This window comes from Homalodisca vitripennis, chromosome 5 (genome assembly GCF_021130785.1).
Source record: "Homalodisca vitripennis isolate AUS2020 chromosome 5, UT_GWSS_2.1, whole genome shotgun sequence".
Taxonomy (NCBI): Eukaryota; Metazoa; Arthropoda; class Insecta; order Hemiptera; family Cicadellidae; genus Homalodisca; species Homalodisca vitripennis.
In genome coordinates, this window is record NC_060211.1 from 171,139,147 (window position 1) to 171,165,953 (window position 26,807).

Below are 26,807 nucleotides of genomic sequence, written 5' to 3' on the forward strand. Positions count from 1 at the left end.
GAGACTTGTCATTTTGCATTGGGCTTCAATTCTATACGGCAACATCGAATTCGATGATGTTGAATGTCTTTTCAAGAGGGAAATTTTTAGATTGGTCTTGTGGATTACAAACTGAGTACATACAGTAATTTCATATTTTAAAATTTGATGTAGTAACACATATAGCCGAACCATTCCCAATATATGATTAAGATTACATATTCTGTAGAGTATAAGTATTAAATGAAACTTCATTTCTCATTCTTGAGTTTGTTTATGTTGCATGTAAGGTAAAGAGAATTAGTTGAACATCAGCAGTCTTAGCCCATGGTGGCATCTCGAGAATGAATTGAACTATAAAGTGAATATTACTAAATGTTAATGAATCACCCAGCAGGGATCACTTCTGGCTGGTTTATACCTTCCAGTTGAACCCACCACTGGGCACAGCAAAAACCGATGTGCCACTTCAATCTGGGCAACCTTATGGATGTCCAGTAGCGGCACATCACTAACCGCAAATGTTGAGATTCTGGGGTTCATGGGCAATTCAATAGGTCTAGTCTACTGTGGAAGATGACTGTTGGAGTTGGTGGGGTTTTTTCCCTTATCTCAGAGGTTCTTGTTAACCTCAACAAGGGTGTGGCACCCCCTGCCTACTTTGACTGGAGAGGCTGGTTCAGAGCTGACCTCCCCTTCTTCCGGGATGACTTTGAGATGTAGTGCCCTAATTCTTCCTCATGGATCTCGATAGGAGGCGGCCCCTACTCCCTAACCTTACCCATCCTGAATATCCTATCACTCCGGAAGCAGCGCAAAGGTTCTTAGAGGACTAAGTGCAATTTATAAGCTTCTTGTCCTAAGAGAACAAAAAAAATGTTAATGAAAACAATACATTTTCAAAATTGTTTATTTTTTGGACGAGACCTTTCAAAACCAAAGGTTTCATCATCAGGTGACTTCTGATAATGATTTAGTAATATTTAAAGAATTTTACAATTGCTCCAAGAGTCGTCAAGGAATATAGAGTAAATGTGGAGTAAGCTCCAATTTCACCTTCCTCTTAGTGCAGCGTCTGGAATCTGACGCTGTTGCATACTTGACTCTTGAAATCTGGAGTCATGAACGTCTCAAGAGATCCAAAAAAATGTCGACGACGAAGAAGCTCAAAATGAACTCTTTACATCGTTTTCATCACAACAGAGACACCAAGACCACAAGATATAGTTTAGTAGGGGATGTGATAGTCTCATTGTCTCATGAGGTGCACAGTTGATTGCACTACGATGTGATAGACACGATCTCTAAGCACGGTGGTGCAACCGAGTTTTCTACAAATTTTCTGCACTAAGAGGATGGCGAATTGAACATAATTCAACATTTACACGAATTCAATCCTTCCCACCATAGCCACTTTCTGTGTGTGAACTATTGACTTTAAAATTCAAATGCAACTTTAGCAAAGCTTGTAACGTACCTTCTGGTCTGGTGTACGCTGTACGTAAAATAGACAAGAAAGAAAAAAACGTAAAAATGTCCTATTTCACTTTGTTTAACATGTATTTATCCGTGTTTTAGCATAGAAATGCATATATTATATTCACATTCTCATTTTTATAATTTTGGATCACCACTTAAATAAATAAATTGCCGTAACAAGCGCTATAAGGCTACAGAAAATAGTCCAACTCATGCAATCTATTCCGGTTATCCTAACGGGAATAGTGATTAATTAGCGGTTCAATGCAAATATGGCGGAGTTAATGGAACATCCTGTAGAAGCATGATGGTTTTATGTCGGCTCCTTCACCCGTGTTGTGTTGCTGGATAAAACGTGAATGATGGGATAAATCAATATCGGATAACTTTTTAAAATGTAATACACCGGGCTGACAGCTATTTCATGACAGCATTTGCTCAATGGTGAAAAATCACGGGCTTAAAGGTGACTTCCGAACCACCACCAACGGCCGGGCAGGCTTGCAAGGATAGGATCGCTCAGCGGTCACCCATCCAAGCAGCAGCCACGCTCGACGTTGCTAATCTGGTTATCTTGCGATAACCGTTGTAACCGCTACACTGCGCCATGGTGTGAACAGAAACAGAGTTTTTATTGTATGGGATGTCAATTTAGTCTGGAAATTACCTTTTAGCCTTATCAATGGTTATACAGGGTGTTCAGTGTGGCAGTCGGTTATGAGTTATTTTGATGGAATAATTTAAACATCCGCCATTTTGAAACAGGTAATAGGAATTATTAATATTTTATTTTCAAAAAAAATTTGCAAAAGGTTAATACAATTCACAAGTTTCATAACCTTATCTTAACTGGTAAAAAAATATATATATATATTTATTTATTTATTTATTTATTTATAAACAACACATAGAGACAGATTGACAGAAAACTAAAGGCTTTAGGACATACCTTCATATGAACTTTTTCTCATTTTTATGTGTATAACAAAATACCAAAGCATTGGAACACCTTTATTTATCACCCTGTATATAAGAAAATACCACTTCATTTTATCAATATTATAAGAGACTAAAAACCCACATTTTCACACAACTTCCTGGTTTTGACCACATCAGGGGGACATTCGTCAGATGTCTCCAAAATCTTAAATGTAAGCATAGGTCGAATTTTAAATCAAAAATTAAAGGCCCATTTTAGTAGAACACAAGGCCGAAAGTATTTTATTTGATGTAATTGACAACATTTTACAAAACTTTAATAACATCTTAAACATTCCAAATGTTTTTTTACTTTTTACTTTACATCGTAAATCTGGCATCTTTTATTGTATGAAATTCATTACTCCATCCAATTTGGAAAAAATTGAACTGAACTTCTTTTGCAATAAAAACGAAGCCGTGTTTTGCTTAAAAGGTGCTACAACGCTTTTTGAATATCGCGCACTAAAACTTGCATTATGGGTTCCGATCCACAAACTGTGGTGCAAACGACCATTTGCTATGGGCTGGAAGTTATGGGCCTCAATCTTGACAATGGCGGAGTGGTGATAGTTTATGATTTGGAATATATTTTCAGTTGTTAATGACGACGGCGTTGGTCGCGGCCAGCGGGGCGGAAGATATAGGGGGGGACTCGGGCAGTAAACAGCACAAGGCGGTACGCGCCCTTTTGTTTTGGTATGGGCTATTAAAAAGTAGGGCATTGTGAAGATAACTGTCTTCCTCGGCCCTTATAGGTGCGGGGCTTTGGTTATCAAAATTTATTGTTCGTTAAAATGCTTTTATAGCACTCAAATGGCTTTTGATTCATCGTACAGTATATGTCTTCGCCAATGAAAACATTCAAAGCAGGTGGCATTTTACTAATTTAGGTGATGATAAACTTGATATAGATCATTGCAGAGTTTTTACCGGAGTTTGAAAAGGGTTTACCTCACTAGAAGAGTTAAAATAAAAGATAAAAACCTAAATGGAAGTTAAAATCAAGGAAAAGCGTTACATTTTTAGTGTCGCGTTTATTAAAGTCAGAAAATAACAACACACAGTGAGTGATGTTATAAAAGCCACAACCCAAACTACACAATAAACCGTTACAGCGCATCATCTTGTTGTCTTGCTGGTTCTTTCAACAGCGTACTTCTAACGTACAAGTTACACTCGTATTGTACAGAAGTTACAAAAATTGTATTTCTACGAGAAGCGTCTTGTAAATTCAGTAGGGAATCTTAATATTATTCCTATCTGCTAAGTACCTACATATTATAAATTCCAACTAAAAAAAATTAAAACGGTACAAAAATTTCAACCTTGTGAGTTCAAAGATTAAAATATTATAAAGTTTTTTTGGGTAAGTCGAAAATATTAGTCTAATCCTAATTCTGATAGTAAGCTACTACAAATAGTTAAAATAATATGTGTCAGTGTCAATACATGGTTAAGCTGGTAAAAAGGTAAGTAAATCATGGTAAAGGGACCATAGTTACTCTTGTTTACAAGTATGTAAACAAAAATATTCGGAAAAAATCTATTACCTCTGAAAAACAGTGGCGGATTTCCCACCAGACTCGGGGGGGGGGCCAACTAAAATGCAAAGATTTTGTACTACTATTTTAAGTACGCAGTAACAGTTTTCTGTCTGATAATAAATAATATTCTTTATTTTAAAGCCCTTCATACCCAATAAATATATTTTAATCAGAATTAAGAATTTATTCCCTTCGCAGTACAACTGTCAAAAATAGTATTTAAGGGACGGCGCAATTTTTCTTCCGGACTTTGGAACAAAAGAAATAAAAATTCAACATAGTAATGTAAGTAGAGTAATGTACAGCAATTTTTGTACAGCCCGACACAAAATTCCAATTTGTGCTTAGTTTGAAATCATCATTTTTTTTTAAACCTATCTCATTGAAACCTGAAACTATTGGATCTTCTTACTGATTCCGTGTTGAGACTTGGTAAAGATTCCGATGGTGGAATGTACTAAAAGTTTCAAGAAGGGTTTTAGATAGACGACCATTTAAACCAATAAAAAAATAAATCTAGTGTGGTAAAAAAACCTCCCTTATCGTACAAACAGAAATTATTATGGTGACAATGTTCATTTGCAAATTGTTAATGATTTAGCAACGAGAATGAATGTCGCAACCGTAGTACGTCCAATAAGGCAGAAATATTCTGCCTCCTTCCACCTTTGGTAAACGAACACCTATGTAAGATTTGTGTCACGCCTTGATTAAATCTCTAACTTTGGTAAATCCAGAGATACTTCCTTGCAGTTATTTGTCAAAGAATGTCCTCAGACTCTGTTACTGTTTAAGTGTAATAATTCAGATCCTAATTGGTGGATTTAAAGACAAAGTCTAGGGTATCCGAAGTTCGAATCTTGCCTAGATTATAGTGTCTTGTTGAAATTTTTTAGTCAAGGGGCTGAAGAATTTAATTTTTGTCTGTATGTCTGCCTGCACTATATTTTGAGAACTATGCTTGCCCTATGTTTTTTTTTTAATTCTATATGAAGCTTTATTCGCCTCCCGCAACGTTGAGTTCTATAAACAGGTCCGGTTTCAGAGGTAAGAAAAGTACGCGGTCGTGTAGGACGCCATGCAAAAGGAGGCGCTTAAGCGCTCTCCCACGTTCAGTATTAAAGGAGACCAGACTAGATGTTAAAATTTGATTGACATCGACAAATTGTAGGAGTAGGAAGATAGGGAAAATCGTAGTGTGGTACCCTTGCGCATAGTCCCACTACTTGACTTATTACAATAACCACAAATGGACTAGTCCATCGGACACCCTCTAAGAATCCTGTTTCAAGCAAGTAAGTGGTGAAAGAAATTTTTCTAGGGTGAAACTAATAAAACCTTATCTCAGATCCACCATTTGCGTCAATAACGTTTGAGTGGACTGGCAACAATGGCCATTGAGAATGATTTTTTAAACAAAATGGACGTTGACGACGTTTTCATCGAATTTGCCACGATAAAAGCAAGGAAAAACTCTTTTCAGTGTTTTAAGTTTGTCTTTATTTTACAAGTAAATACATTATTGAATTTCTTTAAAACTGACTTATGTTGTGTTGATTGATTTATTCACACTTTGTATATGTAATTGGTTTTTTTTTTACTTTTTAAATGTTACGTTCAATAAATAAGGGCAAGCGTGTTTAACACATTCTGATAGTTAACAGTAAAACTCAACGTTTATTCATATTTCTCACGTTTTGGACCTTCTTAAGAATTTATATTTACTAGTATTTTTTTTAATCGAGATCCAGAAAATATCCTTACTATCAAATACGTTTTTAAGGGAGGGGGGCGGAATGTTGTTCGCTTACACTAGAAAAATGTCTAGAACCGTCCTTGTCTATAAGATTTATGAAACTACTTTGGATCTGGCTGAGCGTCAGCGAACATTTTTAACATTGATGTTATCGGTAAACATGGTGACTTTATTTTTGATATGGTCAAGAATAGTTCGAGAATAGTGCTTTTCCGACTATAGAATTTAGCAGAGCTTCTTTGAAGGCCATCACTCGGTGGGCTATTAGATCTCGCTTTTGTTTGCTGGAGGTGTAAAAATTTATTGGCTGTGCAATTGTCTGTGCGTCTGTCTGCAAGCAGGATAACTCGAGGATAAAATAAGCTGATGGCTTGAAACTTTCCATGTCACTAGTGAAGCACAATGGCGAAGGACATTTGCTCTGTTGTACTCCTACCTTGTATTAAAAGTGCTCCGTCATTCGAGAACGGCTATAAAGAAGAATAATTCCTTTAAACAATAAAAGAAATAAAATGGCAAAACTATATAACGCTTTTAAAATATTGTTTGCGCAGCACCGTACCCCATAAAGAGCCTAATTAATTATAGAGTTTATGTATGTACGTGGAATGACTGTAATTAGGAACGTCGCATATGAATGCTAAGTAGGGGTGCAGGCTTAGGCCGTAAACATTTTATGTGTCCCACGCCACAATCAAGCGGGTAGGGGGGGGGTTCAAACAATAATGACAATAGGTTATGATCTGGGCAGTAAAGAGACTCGTCCATTTCGGATATACAGGGTGATCGTAATGTCCACACTCCTGGTAATTTTTAACGGCTGGAGTGGAAGAGTGGTACTTTGCAAATTATATATTTGGCGCATTAATCGTTTAGGAAAGTTGTCACCGGAATAAGGGGTGGTCAACCTGTTTCAAATAATCTCCAAAGTCACGAAGAAATTTTTTGGAATATTAAACTTTTATCATTGACATTTCAATAATTTAATGGCAAAATGTAAATTGAGCCCAATCAGTACAAAACCATCATCAATTAATTCTTCTGGTTACACAATTTGTCAATAATTTTTTCCGGCTAAATTATTCGGAAATATTTTATCAACATTTAATTTCTTTTTCTCAAATTATTGAAAGTGTTTTATTTTAATTAAATCTTCAACAATTAAAAAATATCAAATATTAACTTAAACGTTTCGACCAACCTATTCAATACATTGCATTTTTATTCGTACCCAAATATATAGAGTGATTCACGAAGATATGCAGAAAATTTGGGAGCTCGTTCTACATGAATAAAGATTTATACAAGATTTTTCATTTTGATCTGTTTATTGGTGAAATAACAAAGTTATTGTGTGTTGTTGTGTTTTTACAACATTTTTGCATTTTACACTGGTTTTCTCAAAGACCACCTAACTTCTAAGTTCTGAAACCTGTTTTTTTTTTTTTCAATTTACCAGATCAAAAACCATAAAAAGGATTTAATTCGTCACTTATTCTTCCTTACCAGAATTTCAGGAAGACCTCGTTTTACGTTGTCTGAAATCCGGGTGAAATCTTTCGCTAGCCGTAACTCGCTAAGGAAGCATTTCAGGATCCATATTTATATAAGCCTTTTTTGATATTTTACATGTAGAATGGGCTCCTACGGTTTTATGCATATCTTCGTGAATCACCATGTATGTTGATATACCTTTGAACAATATACATGAATAGATATCAAACTAATAGGCTCAGTTAATATTATCATAACGCAGGTATGGGTTTGGATATTTTCGTGTTAAAAAATTGAACAAATCACATTCTATAACTGTTTCTATGACTATTTTTAAACGGAAGTGCACGTTTATACTGTATTTACAGCTTTTCCGACACACCTGATGTACGTAAAAAACGCATGACATATAAGCTTTTCAAATATTCCTATATGGACATTTAACATTAGTTCTATAGTTACAAAATGTCATAACCTTTCATACCATCACACATTATGAAAACACACACACACATTATTTAATTTTTTTATTTCTAAAAACAATATACTCCGGATTTACTTCTTACGGCGGAAAAATTCTTCAGTTTAGGCAGTGACAACCTGGCACCAGGCCACCAGTTATACTCAATAAAAATTCTAATCTTCATTACAAATTTATCTGGTACCCATCCACTACTTCTATTTCCTGTGGTGAAACGTTAAAATTATTTTGAGCCTTAATTCATCTTATGGATAACACAGAGTCGGGTATACTCATCCATGACACTCAAGAAGACTTATCATCAGTGTTATCAGCAGAATGTTAAACTGCAACAGTTTGTTCATTATAATCTCTTATCAGTGTAAAAATGCACACGTGTAATTGCTGCACTAGTGATAGCGCCATATCAGGGCTGTGCACTCGTAGATAAGGCCGGCCGGGGTCATGAGGCATCTATTTCCTACATGCTACTTTATACCCACGATTGTGTATGAGTTTTAAAATAAACATACGTAAGTGTTTGGAGACAAAATCTATAAATTTAAAAACTGATTTTGCGAAAGAGTGCACAGCGAATAAAGCGCACATATGGATATTCTCGATGAAAGGGCACATGTGGATATTCTAGAAGAAAGGGCACATGTGGATATTCTAGAAGAAAGGGCACATGTGGATATTCTCGATGAAAGGGCACATGTGGATATTCTAGAAGAAAGGGCACATGTGGATATTCTCGATGAAAGGGCACATGTGGATATTCTAGAAGAAAGGGCACATGTGGATATTCTCGATGAAAGGGCACATGTGGATATTCTAGAAGAAAGGGCACATGTGGATATTCTCGATGAAAGGGCACATGTGGATACTCTAGAAGAAAGGGCACATGTGGATATTTTAGAAGAATGGGCACATGTGGATATTCTAGAAGAAAGGGCACATGTGGATATTCTCGATGATAGGGCACATGTGGATATTCTAGAAGAAAGGGCACATGTGGATATTCTCGATGAAAAGGGCACATGTGGATATTCTAGAAGAAAGGGCACATGTGGATATTCTAGAAGAAAGGGCACATTTGGATATTCTCGATGAAAGGGCACATGTGGATATTCTAGAAGAAAGGGCACATGTGGATATTCTCGATGAAAGGGCACATGTGGATATTCTAGAAGAAAGGGCACATGTGGATATTCTCGATGAAAGGGCACATGTGGATATTCTAGAAGAAAGGGCACATGTGGATATTCTCGATGAAAGGGCACATGTGGATATTCTAGAAGAAAGGGCACATGTGGATATTCTCGATGAAAGGGCACATGTGGATATTCTAGAAGAAAGGGCACATGTGGATATTCCTGATGAAAGGGCACATGTGGATACTCTAGAAGAAAGGGCACATGTGGATACTCTAGAAGAAAGGGCACATGTGGATATTCTCGATGAAAGGGCACATGTGGATATTCTAGAAGAAAGGGTACATGTGGATATTCTAGAAGAAAGGGCACATGTGGATATTGGCGAAAAAGCACATAAGGGTCAATGTTGCAGTTAGGGAAGGGGTTACATTACCGGGAAATGAATACTCGGAGCTGATTGGAGGTGTGTCATCTCGCGATAAAATAAATTCCTTCTGATCATCCACTACAGTTCACCCACCATCCAGGTGTGTCATCACGTAATAGAATAGCTAGGTACCACATTCTTTCTGACTATCAACCACAGTTAACCCATTTTTCAGGTGTGTCATCACGCAATACCTTAGCTCAGGTACATTCATTCAGCTTTTTCGACGTCATATCCTGTTTAAGAAATTTGGAAAAGTACCTTTATGAAATGCCCATAGGCATCAGTACAGATTTCTGTGGCGCATGCAGCGCCATATCGCACTTCTCACCACAAAATAAATCATCTCTCTAGATAATAACCAAATTAAAGCTTCAATCACGTGAGCGTGTTATATGCAAAACATTTCTTATTTCAAAGAACATAGGGCCTCGATTCCTTGGTCCATTATGCTTTTCAATGCAGTATGTCTGGATTTTATTCATGGTTCAAAGTTTGTGGCGATCCCCAAATGCTTCAGTTGCTCAGGCAGTGTGGTTCTAATGACGAGAGATGTAATGTTGTGATGTAGTGGGTTCTAATGTAAACAATGGGAAATGTTAGCCTATTATTTGAATGTGTTCAATAACAGTTAGTTATGGATTATCAATCAATAACTAGTTGTCATAAAAACAACTTTTCATCATGTTGCACATAAAATAGCATTTCCCCTGCTATAACTGGAAAGCAAATGAAGTTTTGACTGTATTGCTATAGTTATTCATTCTAATACCAACTGTGCTAGCATTTTTATGTTTATATCACTAGTTGTAATGTACTTTAATTCAGTTAATTACTCACCCGTTTGAATCTACTGTAAGTTTACAGTATCACTGTTGTTACGAGTATTTTGAAACAAATATTACAGTATAATTAACATTAAGTTCATAAATTTTACTTTATTTATTGTTATTATGTTTTGCAGTGTGATAAAAATATCGTTTATACCTAAAGTGTATTCCGGCCCTTGATCGAAATTTTCTTTCGACACTGGTTATGAAAATATACACTATTTTGAATGGGCTTTTGCGTTTTAGTAATCTGCTGTCATCAACAAAATTATTCAGCATTCGATTAACCATTTAGATTACCCGATTTACAATCAATCTAATCTGATTGATTGCTTCCTATGTTCAAAACATTTCAAATCGATAACACATTTTATTTCTCTAGATGTCCTGCGAGCACGGGTCATGTCATATAAAGATTTACACAAAAAATACTCTAAGCCAAATTCCATGGCCGGACAAGCACCGTCATGAAACACATTCTTGTCCATGTAGAAATGGAATTTCAAGCAAAAAACCAAAGGTTCCACGCTTGTGATGAATGTAAAGCGATTAATTTGCTTTAACAACCGAACCGACACCTCCTACTACACGCTAACATGAACAAGTTCCATAAGTAAAGATTTATTATCTGTTACCCAGTGTTTTACTTACTTAAAACTTTATATCTGTTATCTATATTTTGGACACTAAAATGAACTGTATCACTAATTAGAAAGGAAGCTACTAGTTTCGACTGCAATAAAAAGTTATAAACCTTCAACACATTATTCCATTTGGATAACTTTAAATTATTTAATGGAAACCTTATTCTAATTACACAGACTTTAAAGTGACAAATAAGTGATTATAAAAATGGTGAGATTTATAGATCGTGGTTAATAAACTTTTTTGCAATGAAATCAAAGGTCATAGTTTAAATTAAATCTTTACGCCACCATGCTTTTTTAGTCCTAACTTATTATACTTTGCTGTGGACTAGGTAGACTATATATTTGTAGCAGATATCTTGATAAATGGATCAAATTAACGGCATGTTTTAGATAAGACACAGATAAGTATTTGTAACAATTGGCTCTTGTGCTACTGTAGGATTTGCCAATGTTGTACTGATCGCACCAACCTATTACTTCAATCTTGTTATCGGCATGGCTCATACTTGCAAATGTAATGCAATATGAATGTATGGAAGTGAACGTAGGAAAATTTCAAATTTTTTAACAAGTCAAATTATTTTTATGTTGAAGCAATGACGGACTAATATTAAAAGATATCATTGAATTCTTACTTGATTGCTCGTGCAAATAACAGTGCTGCCAATGTAAATGTTACTTTTTGTGGCTATTAACCAAAGAACTTTATATTAAAACTTCATGTTGTTATGCCAATCCGCATACTGCAAGCATATAAATAGATGTTTAATTGATGCTTATTCAAGCATCACAAGATTACGATTGTGGTGTGCCAACAATATTAACTTACATTTTTATTGAACTGGATTATTGTACACAGTGTCCCGTATGTCTCTAGACAATGGTATACCACATTATTGCTCACATGCAGACAAACATATTTCACCTTATGAACATGGGTCTCCGATGCTTAGTTTCCCATCTGTCTGTCTGTATGTGTTTTTTATTAAAAAAAAATAATATCTTAATAAATAATACATTAAACTATACAAAATGTAGCTTGAATGTGTATGATAACAAGGCCAGTTACTAAAAGATTATGATGAAAATAGCTTTAGTTTTTTCATATAGCTGTAATTAAAACTTTCAAACTTTGAATGTCTTAAAAACCTCCAGTTTTTCTCAAGAATTACAAGAATAACAGTTTAAGAAGATTTTATTATAAATCTAATTACACCAAAATTATTTAAATCGAATAATAAATAGCTGATTTAGAGCAGATTTACTGTGACGAAACATGGCCCACATTGAGGTTCTCAGCGAATAGCCAAAATATAAAAACTGAATAAACGGCAGCTCTCAATGTGGGCCTGTTCTTGTCACAGTAAATCTGCTCTAAATCAGCTATTTATTATTCGATTTAAATAATTTTGGTGTGATTAAATTTATGATAAAATCCTGTAAAAACTTTCATTCTTTTAATTCTGGCCTTGTTTATCATAAACATTCGAGCCAAGTTGGGTATTATTTAATTTATTAGTTTTTAAGATATTAACTTCATTAACTTTTAAACTTCTAACTTTTTTCTAAGTTTTACCACCCTCACGCGAAACACCCTATACATTACATTAGTCTTTAGTAAATTTCATATTTTATATTTCAAATTGTATTTTATTTTTCATACTGTGCAATTTATTGTTTAGATACTATGTATTTTAGCAGCATAAGAACTTTAAGCTAAATTCATCACAAACTTAAGAAAATTATTAGTTATTACATGGATTGAACCTTTATTGTATACTTTTAAGTACTACCGAATGGCGGCTTTTGCTTCATCCATTATTCCCGATTTCAATGTATATATTCTTATTGTTCATAAGTTAAATAAGATCACTGGAAGTTATTCACTCAACGTACTCTCTATAGATTTAAATTGTCCATTAAAACCATTATATCTGATTTATTACCCTAATCGTGTTTACGAAACAAACATATCTATCAACTAATCCGCAATACACATCAAATTATCAATACACATTGAATATACTTATTCATTTAATAGTAATAGAAAGATCTTTTAATTTCTTTTCTATATTTAAACTCTTCCAAGTGCAGTAACAACAACATGTGTACTGCATTTATTTTGTAGTTGCATATGGCTTGTCCGGCCAGGAGCAGTGCAGTATAATCTGTGATATTATTCTTTGATCCACCATATCTTTGTTCTGCTCTATCATATCAGGGGCTGATAACTTAAATGTAGTGACTGGGCCATGATTCATTTCTTCTTCTTCTTCGGCTATGGGCGCAAGTCGGGTATAGTTTCCGAAAGGAGCACTATTGACGGCACCTCGCTTTGATTCATGAAGGTTTTTTTTACTCGTATCATCAAAATATCAACTTAGATAAATTAATAAATTTAATGTTTTATTATTTGCGTTCATTAAACTGATGTTCATTCATATTGGCATAATAAATTTTAATATTTTGATTTAATTCATTGTAAACCAATTATTCCCTTTTTTATTCCACTTTTTCTTTGCAAGTACAACGGTTATCGCAGGATAACCGGATCAAGCAACGTCGAGCGTGGCTGCTGCTTGGACGTGTGGCCGCTGAGCGATCCTGTCCTTGCAAGCAGTCCGCATGCCCGACCATTGGTGGTGGTTCGGAAGTAACCTTTAAGCCGTTGGTCTCCAGGTTACAGAGGGCTTCTTAGCCCTAACTTCGCCTGGTAAAATAATACATCCTTACTTTATTTTTTACGTGTAACGGAGAGGTTGTTAATATACATTAACATACGTCATGTTTCAATGCCCCATTAGAATAATAGAGATGGGTCAGGAGAAATATTCAATGAACTGGTCTCAGACTTCCGTAGGTACATAGTTACCTGCATGTAGTTAGTAGACTGTTGTGAAAATGCTACTTACATAGTTCTCTTGCTAGAGTGGTGAGAAAAATAGTCTTAAAGCCTCTGTGATTTCTCCAGGAAACATCAACGCCTGTTTAGAAAATCGCTGCTGTAAGCGGAGGATATTAACCTCCGCATATGTCTCTAGAATTAAAGGTTTGTCTATCATAGTTAATGAAGAAGCGGTTTTGACCACAAGTCTATGTCTTAATCCTAACTTCGCATGTAAAATAACACACCTTTACTTTACTTTTATACTTAAGCTAGATTAATTTGAGTTATTTTGTCTCATAATTAATCAACAAAGAAAATCAGCCGTTGTTAGTAATCGTAAAGCAATAACAAAATTTGAGGTTAGCGCACGAAAAAACTTAAATTTTGCGTCAGGTGATTTCTTAGATCAATCAAGGTAACACAAATCAATTACTTTATGAGCCAACTAAGTACAAAAAAGTTGTTATTTCTGCTATAGAATATGTGAGAACCTCTAAATCCGACGGACGTTATTACCTCCTGGCAAGAGCTGTACGTCATCCTTGTCACTGCCGCGGCACAGTTTTGGATCTGCTCAAAGCGAAGTGTCGCTCTCTTACGAGGCCGTAAATCACGGGCACTGTAACATTTTGCATCGCGAGTCTCACAGATTGTCGCAAACAACTTTATGTGACTACATAGCTGTTTACGTGCGTTGAGTGCTACCAGAATAGCCACCAGACTATAGTACCGGTACCTGGTTCGGTTTACGAGCTTGTTCATCTGCGCAAATAGTCTCAACCATTGTATCACATTACACTATTGACACTCTAGCTTCTCAATTAGGGTTTCACACTGTTATCTGTTTCTGGTCCAGGTTTGGTAATGATTAATCTGGGAAGGTCTACTCTACCAACGTAGGGGTTACTATAGTACCGGTACCTGGTTCGGTTTACGAGCTTGTTCATCTGCGCAAATAGTCTCAACCATTGTATCACATTACACTATTGACACTCTAGCTTCTCAATTAGGGTTCCAAACTGTTATCTGTGTCTGGTCCAGGTTTGGTAATGATTAATCTAGGAAGTTATACTCTAGTAACGTAGGGGTTACTATAGTACCGGTACCTGGTTCGGTTTACGAGCTTGTTCATCTGCGCAAATAGTCTCAACCATTGTATCACATTACACTATTGACACTCTAGCTTCTCAATTAGGGTTTCACACTGTTGTCTCTTTCTGGTCCAGGTTTGGTAATGATTAATCTGGGAAGGTCTACTCTACCAACGTAGGGGTTACTGTAGTACCGGTACCTGGTTCGGTTTACGAGCTTGTTCATCTGCGCAAATAGTCTCAACCATTGTATCACATTACACTATTGACACTCTAGCTTCTCAATTAGGGTTTCACACTGCTATCTCTTTCTGGTCCAGGTTTGGTAATGATTAATCAGGGAAGGTCTACTCTACCAACGTAGGGGTTACTGTAGTACCGGTACCTGGTTCGGTTTACGAGCTTGTTCATCTGCGCAAATAGTCTCAACCATTGTATCACATTACACTATTGACACTCTAGCTTCTCAATTAGGGTTCCAAACTGGAATCTGTGCCTGGTCCAGGTTTGGTAATGATTAATCTGGGAAGGTCTACTCTACCAACGTAGGGGTTACTATAGTACCGGTACCTGGTTCATTTTACGAGCTTGTTCATCTGCGCAAATAGTCTCAACCATTGTATCACATTACACAATTGACACTCTAGCTTCTCAATTAGAGTTCCAAACTGGAATCTGTGCCTGGTCCAGGTTTGGTAATGATTAATCTGGGAAGGTCTACTCTACCAACGTAGGGGTTACTATAGTACCGGTACCTGGTTCATTTTACGAGCTTGTTCATCTGCGCAAATAGTCTCAACCATTGTATCACATTACACAATTGACACTCTAGCTTCTCAATTAGAGTTCCAAACTGGAATCTGTGCCTGGTCCAGGTTTGGTAATGATTAATCTGGGAAGGTCTACTCTACCAACGTAGGGGTTACTATAGTACCGGTACCTGGTTCATTTTACGAGCTTGTTCATCTACTCAAATAGTCTCTAAATTGTATCACATTGCACTATTGACATTTTATTCTCAATTAGGGTTCCACACTTTTATATGTGTCTGGCATAGATTGGATACTGATTTATCTGGAAAGTGCTACTCTGTCAACGTCGTCGTTAGTTTATTTTGCACTAAAATAAAGTAAAATTTGAAGTGCCAGCCAATAATCCATGCCCCGAGAACCATTATAAAATATTTCCTTGAAATGGTTTTATGTTTGAAACATGTATCCTAATAAAAATCGATTGAATTATATCTTATCGATGATGAATTTATCGATATAGGAGGATATCGATTTCAATAAAACCAGGTTGTGAACTCTCAGAATGAACTCTACAATCTTTTCGTACATCAGAGACACATAGAATACGAAATATACTGTAATGTAGGTGAAAAGGTATTCTCATTAAATTAAGTGCATTACGATGTTTTAGACACTATCTCTAATTACGGTGGAGCAACCAAGATTTCTACACATAACGTAACTTACTATGTTGGGAAGAGATGATCCAATGTGAGTGTTTTGTTTAACCCCAGTTCAGAATATTCCAGGAACTATTCCAGGAAATTATTCCAGGAATGCTTCTCTTAGGAGAAAGTTGAACTGGAGCTAAACTCAAAATTCACATTGGATCATCCCTTCCCACCATAGATATAATTATTTGTCATTTTATCCTTACAATGATATATTCATACTTACTTTTACCCTTTTCAAGTGAGCAAAATCTCAAAATTATATATTTTTAGGACGAAATAGATCAAACTTAGATCATTATTCTTCTTTAAGAAGGCGTAGATATTTTCATGACGTATAACAGATAGCATGTTTTAAATATGTAGCTAATTTATATTATTTTAAGGATTCCAGACCCTTTTTTCGTTGAAAAGTATCCTAATTGAAAAGATAGGCAGCAGGTGACCTGCTTGGCTATGATAGATCCATTTACTTTTCAGTCGCACTCAGCACAACAGTCTTCGAAATATAAAGTTATAGCCGGAGTATTTTATTACTTGGCTATAAAAGAGTAAATCAGGAAATGGCATGAGACCTAAAGGCTAGCGATAAGAAGAAATAAAGTAGACTGCCGGCGTCGTTGGGATTGAAACGTATGTGAACTGGTCGCCACGACCCACTTTTGTATGTTAACAGCCCTTTGAGTGCTCTATCTCGCGTACTGACCTTAACACAAAGTAATTAAATTATAAAGTGACACGAAGTCCATAAAAAACTGCTTACTATTAAAACTGCCTTGTTGGATATCGCTAATGCGTGTGTCATATGTACGAAGTTAACATATTCTTTCTATACAAAAAGGAACGTGCAGTTCAGTCTCTCATATAGTTTGCTAGCTACAAGTTCGAAACTGTTCATGTGGTTGTTCATTTAAAATGAGATATACAAGTTTTGAGTCCTCATTTCTTAATGATATTTGTAGTTGTCACAATGAGTTTGAATTCAAACACTCTTGTAAATGTATATTAATTTTGAGCTTTTGTACCCTATAACAAATAATATTTCCCTGAGAGTATCTACAACAAATTTGTTTAACTTTGTGTTATTTTGGAATAAATGTAGTTCCTGTTAAATTTATTAATTATCATTTATTGTCGTTATTATTATTATTGTTAGTTATTAGTTTATACAGGATTTTCATAATATCAAATTTTTGAAACGGGTATTTTTTTTACTTTTTTCCTTTTAAGGTAATAATACGTTGTTATCAAGGTCGTTCAAAAAAGGAATCACAGTGTACAGGTATTTAGTATAATAGTATATAACTATTGGTATGATCAACCCTTTCAATCAATATGTCACGTCAATATATCATGGAGAGCATTCTGAAATTTACTTTTAGAAGCATATACGAAAATTACTAACAATATTGGAACATGCTTTACTCTGAAAAACTAGATTGCCACAAAATCCCTTTATACATTGTGTTTCCATTGGATGGACCTTTAAAATGACATGTCACAAGATAGGGGTTGCAATTTGAAATTTTACCCCCTTCTACCCGGGGTAACACTTTTCTTACCCTCCACAAATCCAAAAAAGTAATTTAGTGTCTGGTGAAGGTTGGACATTAATATCTCAATCCGTTTGGAATATATCCAGGCGTATCAGAATTTATACTCTTAGATGTAAGGGGTTTGTTTGCCCATAACTTTTGCTAGGATCGTCGTAGAGATGTTTTGTTAATGTCATTGCATTTCTTTTGAATTTATTGAAATGATATGTCAAAAGATACGAGTTACAATTTGAAAATATAGTGACCCCCCCCCCTCTAGCTCTCTTTGAAAAAGATGGGAGGGAAATATGTTTATCCTTCAAAAATTTCATAAAAGTATTTTTAAAAGCTATGGTGAAGATTTTACACCGACATCCCAGTCTGCTTGGAATATACCCAGGCGTAACAGGACTTAATTTACACCTTGTATAATAAAGCACTTACTTTCCAGGGAGTTTCAGTGTTTTATATGTTAGTTACTACAGAGCTATCAGCATTATCTGCAGGATCAAGATTCCACACAACTTTCGAGTACTGCTTCAGACTAGAGAAGCCCACGAGCCCTTCGAGTGTACAATCGGACAAGTCCAGCTACTCTTGATTTGTTTATATACATACATAAACGACTCTACTGCTTTCTCTTATATTCTACCCGTTCCTGTACATGTTGCAGGGAGCCAGACCCGGCATGGTTGTACCCACAGAGTACTGCTTCAGACCAGAGAAGCCCACGAGCCCTTCGAGTGTACAATCGGACAAGTCCAGCTACTCTGGATCCGTCGATATACATACGTGAACACTTCACGATCCCATAATTATATTCTACATGTACTTTTATGTGTTCAGTACTGGAACCAACCTTGCTTGATCACTGCACTATACCCCGATCCTGGTCCTGATCCTGATCCTGACTATCTCTGTACTAGTCATACACGTGTCGTCAACACACTTTGTGTGCACACGTGAAGTTTCGTATTTTTAAACATCATACGTGTTTTTTACAGTACTTATACCCGAATATCTTTACGCTAGTATAGTTTTGTGATGTAAAAGGTGAATGAATTATTATATCTCTAACTTATATCAGTACCTGAGTTGTTGCTTTTTGTTACATTTAACTGATTAGTAACTGGTGTATCCACTATTTCTGATTGGCTTAGGGTTATCTTAGTTACTGGATGGCAGTGAGTGAAATTAAATAATCGTTAAATTCTTTGTGGTGTGAGATGGCAAGACAAAATTATGTTTGTTCACTAGGCAGTCGTTATCAAATGAAATTTCAAAATAACAGAGTAGAAAAGGATTTTCTTTATATTCTGTACTACCCTGTCTAAAATTGTAACAAGGAAGTTTTGGCTATTTCAGATGCTTGCAAAATATTATCAAACTTGGTACTGTTTCTCAAAGTGAATCAACATGAGTGTTTTTAACGTTATTAGAGATCCTATACTGCTGTGTTTAGTGTTAATTTTAATTAAATTCAGGCATGAATTAAAACAAAATTAGTACATGACACTTATGTATGTACACTGAATTACTGACCAAGAAGAGTATTTTACTAGGTACTTGTATTTTACTTGAAATATATCCAATAGATGCAACTGTTTTGCGAATGTTATATTCAACTCCATATTATTCACAAATACAATGTTTTATTCACAAACACAAACTTTCTAATTTTGTTTCAGCAAACTCTTAAACGAATTCTGTCAAGATTAATATTTGCTACATTATCGCATTACAATGAAAGAGTTTATTTATTTTATTTACATGTTTATAACTGGTTGATAAGCAAAAGTGAATCTATCGATGTTGTCGTCCTCATGGAAAATTGAAGCTTCTTGTCAGCACATAAACATTGCAGTGTCTAGAACAGAATTTGAACATTGTGATAGTGTTTTTCATGCTATTTAGGTTCTTAAACACATTCAATTGACTGTCATCTCTACTGAAAATTATTTTAAAATGTAAACATTTCTATATTTATAAAAGTCGGATTTAGAATATTAGGTTAACGATCTATTAATGTGTTAGACATGCCAGGCACTCTATTACACTATTATACGCTGATTTAAGATTTAGTTGTTTTTTTTTTCTATTTGTAAAGATGCGGAGCCCTCATGGCGCGTTCATTTTGTTTTGATTTTATTTATCTACTTTTTTGTTCTTTTAGGACAAGAAGCTGAGAACCCGGTTATTGCACTTAGTCCTAAAAGGACCTTTGCGCTGCTGACAGGATATTCAGGACGGGTAAGGTTGGAGATTAGGGGCTTCCTTTCCTGCCGAGATCCACGAGGAAGGATTTTGAGCACTAATTTCAGTCATATCACCTTGGAAGAAGGAAAGACCATTTTACATTCTTGTTGGGTTATCCTCTCCAGTCAAAGCAGGCAGGGGTTGGCACGACCTTATGTCTAGGCTAGCAACTGCCTTTAACACAGGGAGTCCCACCAATCCCAACAGTCATCTCCCACAGTAGACCTACACTTACACCTCAGAATCTCGACATTGCCGATTAGCAATGTGCTACTCCTGGACACATTCATAAGGTTGTCCAGATATAAGTGACGCATGGTTTTAGCTTTACCCAGTGTAGGTTCAACTGGAAGGTATAGACCAGCCAGGAGTAAACCCTCCTGGGGGGAGCCCGGGGAGTTAGCTCCCCTGATTCCCTAATACCGGCTCTGGCGATATTGAAGTTTTAAAAGTTCAAACCCAATAATTACGAAATGCTAAATTTATCTTCAGCTAAGAAAAAGTGTTTAAATATTGTAATAGAACATCATATTTTATTTTTTGAAGTTCTGATTTTATTTACAGGTATTGTTGAAAATAATTATTCATTTTATCTTTACATACAATTTTTTCCCGCTATTTTTAATATATTTAAATATTGTCAAATTACAACAGAGGATATCGATATCCTTGAAGAACTGTTTTACTTGTAATGTCTGAGAAAAATGTTTGTTTCATTTTATGAGCATTCCTATTATGTCATTGCATATGCTGATTTCGAATTATACAGTTGAAACTGACTGTAATGACTTTAAATTACAGTACTTAAATACTTATTGAATGAAAGTCTACAATAAGAATGTGGATGAATGAAAAAGGTATGGCAGCAACAACAAGGGTTCCGAATATGAAACGCTGTTTTGAAAGTAACCTGAATATACTAATGCCTCTGCTACGAAGAAATTATATAGTAAATATTTCGTAGCAATATCACCTTATTATTAATGTAAATCACTATACTCTTATGTATTTTGCACTTACATGGAAACTCGATCAAATTATAATAATTTGTGTATTTGTTAGTATTTAGATATATTAATACTAAGTAATTTGGTTTAGAAATTATACACTACCACACGTGTCATACTTACTTCTGTGTTATTAATATCGTTATAGTAATAGTTAGTATTACATGTTTTTGTTAGTATTAAGATTTATAATACTTTTGTAAAAAGTGTAAATATAAATTGCTTATTATTGTTAAAGTTCATCAATATATGAGTGTAATACAAACAATACTATTGAAATAATTGTTTTAACGGTTAGGTAAAAACACTACTGTATTTTATATTATCCAACTTGGTAGCTGTAAAAGTAGCTTTTTATATGTCCCTGCAGAAAATACAGAACTTTCAATTCTCTTACTCAAAAACAACTTGTAATATATTTGTTTAGGATTTAGAAGCATTATATATTTCATACACTGTTGTGAAAACTGCACAAACTATACTTGATTTCGTTGAGACAGAAATGAGTTTTTTACTGATTATTATTAAATTAAAGACCTATGTTAAAATGTAAATGCAGCATTATTTTGAAAAAAACTGTTTTGTTTGAAATGATTTTCGTCTACTTTGTTATGTAGTTCAAACTTGTGTAGTAAACAACAAGACCACCGCAGATTAAATATAAAACTACAGAACTGAAATTGTTTGAGTGTTTTCTGATTAAAATAAGTTTTCATCGCTCAGTCTAACAGGGACTTTTTTGTTACTTGAGCAAGATTTTGAGAGTTTTTAACTAAACAAAATGTCCTTTTTAAAATCCCTAGAGCTTTTATGATCGTAAATAGTTCCAGCAGAAATTTAAGATTCATTTTCACCTCAGGCAAATTGTAATGAAGTGAATCAGTGCAATAAACATAACGAAATTTACTAAAACTCTCGTAAACATTTAGCACTTGGAACTGAAATAAAAAAATACATTACTTTATTCCTCCCAATATTAAAAAATGTGTTGCAATAACAAATCAAACCCTTTATTCTTAAACGCAAACAATGTCACATTACACGTCAAGTAATCAAAACTAATACTTAACCAAACAAAATCTTGCAGACACCAATATTAATATTTGACGAAAAAGTTTGTTTGATGTTTTTTAAACTTTTTTTGTAACGTATTTTGTTTGCTTCAAGTTTGTAATAACATTATTGTTAAAAACCTTACCAATCAGAGTATGACTATTCTCAAACTTGCTGGTACTGTGTCCAGAGGTAGCTATCGTGTCTCTAGACCTTGTTGATGCACATGATTATTGCCATCGATTACAAAATTCGGATGAGCTATTTTTTTTTACAAAAGTACATAAGCGCAGGACTCAAACCTTCTCCATCCTGTTACGAGTAATGTCAACAACAGTTTCTGAAGTACAAATAATCTTTACTAAAATTCACCATGCTGGCTGGGTTCCAAAATATATCAACTCATGCTCTAATATTGGAATAGACGTAAAACTTCTTTGTTGCATATCCTGGCGAGACGGTTTAGGCAAATCCCATGATTCGAACTTTTCCACGTGACCGATCCAGCTGGGTCTATTATCGAAATACAGAGCCCGACATTTAGCTTAAGTTTCTGTTTGGCCACTTCGTTTTTCAGTCTGACAGATACTGAAAGTGAGTTGAATTGGTCGTATAGGCGCCGTACTGAATAATCTTAGTTTTTCTGGTGTTTAACTAAAGTAGATTTCAATTAAACCATTTGTTCAGAGTGTGCAAATGTGGGGGAACCCCAAAAGACCAATGTGAAAATGTTCGAGCTTTATAATGATATGTAATGACTGTTAGCTCTTCCTTGGATACAGAAGAGCCTATGGTCAAGATTCTAGGAACTTTCTGTCAAAATTTATTGTATGGATGAAGAGACAGTCAGACGGACAGACAGCAACACAATCTTAACAAAGACCTACCGGGACCTTAATAATGAAACAAATAGCGTAACACACTGTAACAATTGATGTTACACCATTCTGGTCTCATAAAATGGATGCGCTCTTCTTAAAAGGAATCCGATTCACTTTTTTTATATTTAAAACATTGAAATCGCATAGAATAAATAATAATATTTTTGTCACCAACTCTATCTCAGAGACCACTAAACAAATTACCTGTTAAATAATTTCAAATTCAACCACACAAATCCCGAATTCTGCAGCACCATGCGTCATAAAATCTCTCAAAAACATTCTGTTATCCCATATAGGTTCTCAGAACTGGTAAGGTAATACACTGAAAACTGGTTTGCACTCAGACTTGGAGCTCCAAACTCACTAGCATTCGCAATTCAATGTGCTCCGGAAGTGATTCTGGAAGGTATATATTCAATAGCCCATCACTTATGTCCGGAATACTTGTAATGCAATTCAAATATTTGAAAGTGATTCAGCAGAATATGCTATTTCATTTTTCAGTGACCATCATTTGTGCCAGGAATACTTTCAGGACGCCATTCAATGATTCGGAAATGATTCCGTGGATTGTAATCTTTCAATGACTATAGATTGTCTCAGAAATCCTTGTAACGGTATTAAAAAAGGATTTTACCAAGACACCATTGTTATCATGCGGAAAAATAATGAGCATAAATATAAGTTAGTAGTATATACATAACGAAGCTACGTTGGAAGGGTTGATTCAATGAGAATGTTGAGTTCAATGCCTTCAATTGATTAATTGATCTCAAGAATCCGTCTTGTTGATTCAATCATTAATCTGTTCAGAGGGACGTTGATTCCAGATTCCAGGAGTCAAGTCTGTCACAGTGTCAGATTCAGACGCTGCACAAAGCGGAAGGTGAACTGGAGCTGAACTCAACATTCACATAGTAAGTAGTATGTTTGAGAATTTGCCCCAAACGTCTCTTAACTCCAGAAAGAATTTGGCCCAACTACTCAACGATTTTACTTTTCTGGTGTGAGAAGGTTTGACACGCTAAACACACACACACACACACACACACACACACACACACACACACACACACACACACACACACATACCGATTATTAAATTTTCATTTTCATGTTATGTTTTCGTCTAACACAGAAGACGCTCGGCTAAAACTAAACTTCCGGTATTGTAACACAATATTTAGGTACAATTTGCTTTCCATAGAAGTGTATTTATTGAGTCGGAAGTTCTTCTGCAAGTAACTATCAGGACTGTATTCAATGGAATGCTGCATCCGTTGATTCAATGGAAATCAACAAATCGATTTACCTTATTGCAAATGGATTTATCGTAAATAATTTCACAATGAATTCTTCCAAAAATCGTTTTTAGGACAATCCGTTTTATTCCATATCCGAAGGCAATCATGATGCTCGAACAAACTGCAATCACGCACAAGGCCTGAGATAGGCACCGTAAACACTAACTTCCGGTTAACAGGTTAACAGTGCCACTTCCTGAAGTAATAGGCTGTTCGAACATAAGCTTACTCCGATCACGGAAGGGCCTATCATTGTGACTAATATGGGTTCAAATTATAAGGAGCCCTGAACATTTTTTACTTAGACAGATTTTACAGATGTAAATCTCAAGATTACATACTTAGTTGTAGTATGCTTAATATTTGGTTTCCTTACTTCCCATACTGTTTTCTCTCAATTTGTTGAGATAATTTTCATTACCAGCTGAAGATATAAGTTTTATGAATGTTGAACTATTTTGTTTGTAAGCCTACTTATTTGGTCTAGCAATTTATTTTATGTGCTCCGAAAAACGATCTATGATTTACTTTCCATGGTTCCACAATAGTATAATGGACATTGAACATAATTTCACTACTCCAAGTCTATGCATTCAAAATCCATTACCGAAACAATTCGGTCTTTTTCTCTTCATTGTTTTATTAGTTGGATTATATTCACATAAGATAAAAATGAATATGTTGTACTAGTTTAACATTAAAATCGGTGATCTTCATCTTGTTATTGAAAAATATTTAAATTATTCTTTCTACTAATGTACATTAACACATGACACCTTAAAGCATATTGGGTCGTAAAGTTTCCTTCCCTTTACATTAAATTACAATATTTACTTTGTTGTCAATTACATTGTATTTTTAGAGTTTGGTTGTGCAATTTGAACAGAATTATCTAAATTGAACTCAATTTCCACAATGGTGGATTTTCATATACAGTATTTGAAATGTATGATTGACTCTGGAATAGATTAATTTCTCCTTACCATAAAAGTAAGTCCTCTCCGAAACTTTAGCATATTAATGTATAAATTTTGTCTAACTATTCTACCCTTAGTGTTTGTAAAACACATTAATTTGCCAACTTTTTTCAAAACACACGTTTATACTTCTTTCATTTTTCAAACTATATTCATAAACTACCCAAACTGTTTATGAGTAATTTTTCGCCAATTTGAAACAGTATATAAGTTACTATTTTATTATACCGATTAAAATTAGCAAGAAAACTGTATCGTTGTGTAGAAAGGAGATAAATGTGTTAACACATTGTAAACCGTACTGCAAGTAGTCTAAGAACCCAATGTGAAGATTTACAGACACCTCGTATATCGTTGTCTGTTTGATGAACTCTAACCTTTTGACTGGTAGTTTTAAGGTTTATAACATTTTTATTTACTTGTTTGTATAATACAATGCAATGTATTTTTATGAGCATTATTATGCCCGTATTGTTTATCACACGAGTTTCTTGTTCTGGCAATTTACTGTGTAGTTGTATCTTTAAGTTATGAAACATGATTATGTATATAAATTTATGAATATTCGTGAGCTGTTGAAGAGTGTTGAATTTAAAAGTAGTTGTATGTGGGAAATTTGTCGTTGAAAACGTAGACTTACCACAGATAATCAACTAATTGTTACCTAGTAAGGACTCATTCCGTGTAGCATTGTATTTTGTAAGCTGTATAAACTATTGTATAATGCTTGATTCTTTGGTAGGTGTTAAGTTAAGGATGACTTGTCAGTGTGGTGAATAACAACGGGTCAGTGAAGGCCAGCGATCACAAGTTATTGCGTTATTGCGGTGCTCTCGACTGTGTTCAAGCGAACTGTTATTCAGTGAACCCTGTGTCCCCGAATATATGTTGTATCGCTGTTCTGTGTAATGTATTATGTGTGATATCAATCAAATAAAATATTTTGATGTTTTATTAAATATTTTTTTTACAGTATCATCTTGTACTTTTTTACATTACGCTTTAAGGCTAGTCAACAAACAGTGGTCAACATTGGTTCAAGTGTATATGCAAAATACTATTTATGGTATTTTAATAAAGGTTCTTGATTAAAGGCTATCCTTAATAGGATAGAAGTGAAGTAACCACCATCTTAAACTCCATTATATTAATATAATTATTATTAAATAAAATCAATTAATTAAATCGTGATTGTTATTAATAAATAACAAATCATGAGTTTTTTTCTTGAAAAGTGTTTTGTCTTTTTCTAGCTAAGAGATAGCGCGTACATTAAAAGATCAATATCTTAAGGTACATTTTAAGCCATATTTAAATTGTATCTTAAATCAAGCTAAATATCACAAAAGGCCAAACTTAAAATAAAAATTAAACGTTGTTAAAAAAATCTATTTTGTACTAACATTACGGCTGTTTAAATATTAGAATTTTATGTTGTATTTTAGTAAACCTAAAGCGAGTAATGTAAAAACATTTTAATATTCCAGTTTGTTCAGCAAAATAGAACCTTTTTATAAGCTGTTTCAAATGTAATGGTCTTTTATATGATAGATCAAGTTTTCCATTTCAATATTTTTAATAGTCCTCACTCCAT

General features: G+C 34.7%; 1 protein-coding gene across 1 annotated transcript in view; it reads left to right on the plus strand.

Annotated features, from left to right (window-relative positions):
* Positions 1-26,188, plus strand: part of LOC124363157 — a 205,933-nt gene extending 179,745 nt beyond the window's left edge. The window contains exon 6 of the mRNA XM_046818297.1: positions 18,406-26,188. Within this exon, the coding sequence (XP_046674253.1) occupies positions 18,406-18,528 (123 nt within the window). The 3' untranslated portion in view covers positions 18,529-26,188. The remainder of the gene's footprint in view (positions 1-18,405) is intronic.
* The last annotated feature ends 619 nt before the right edge of the window (positions 26,189-26,807 follow it).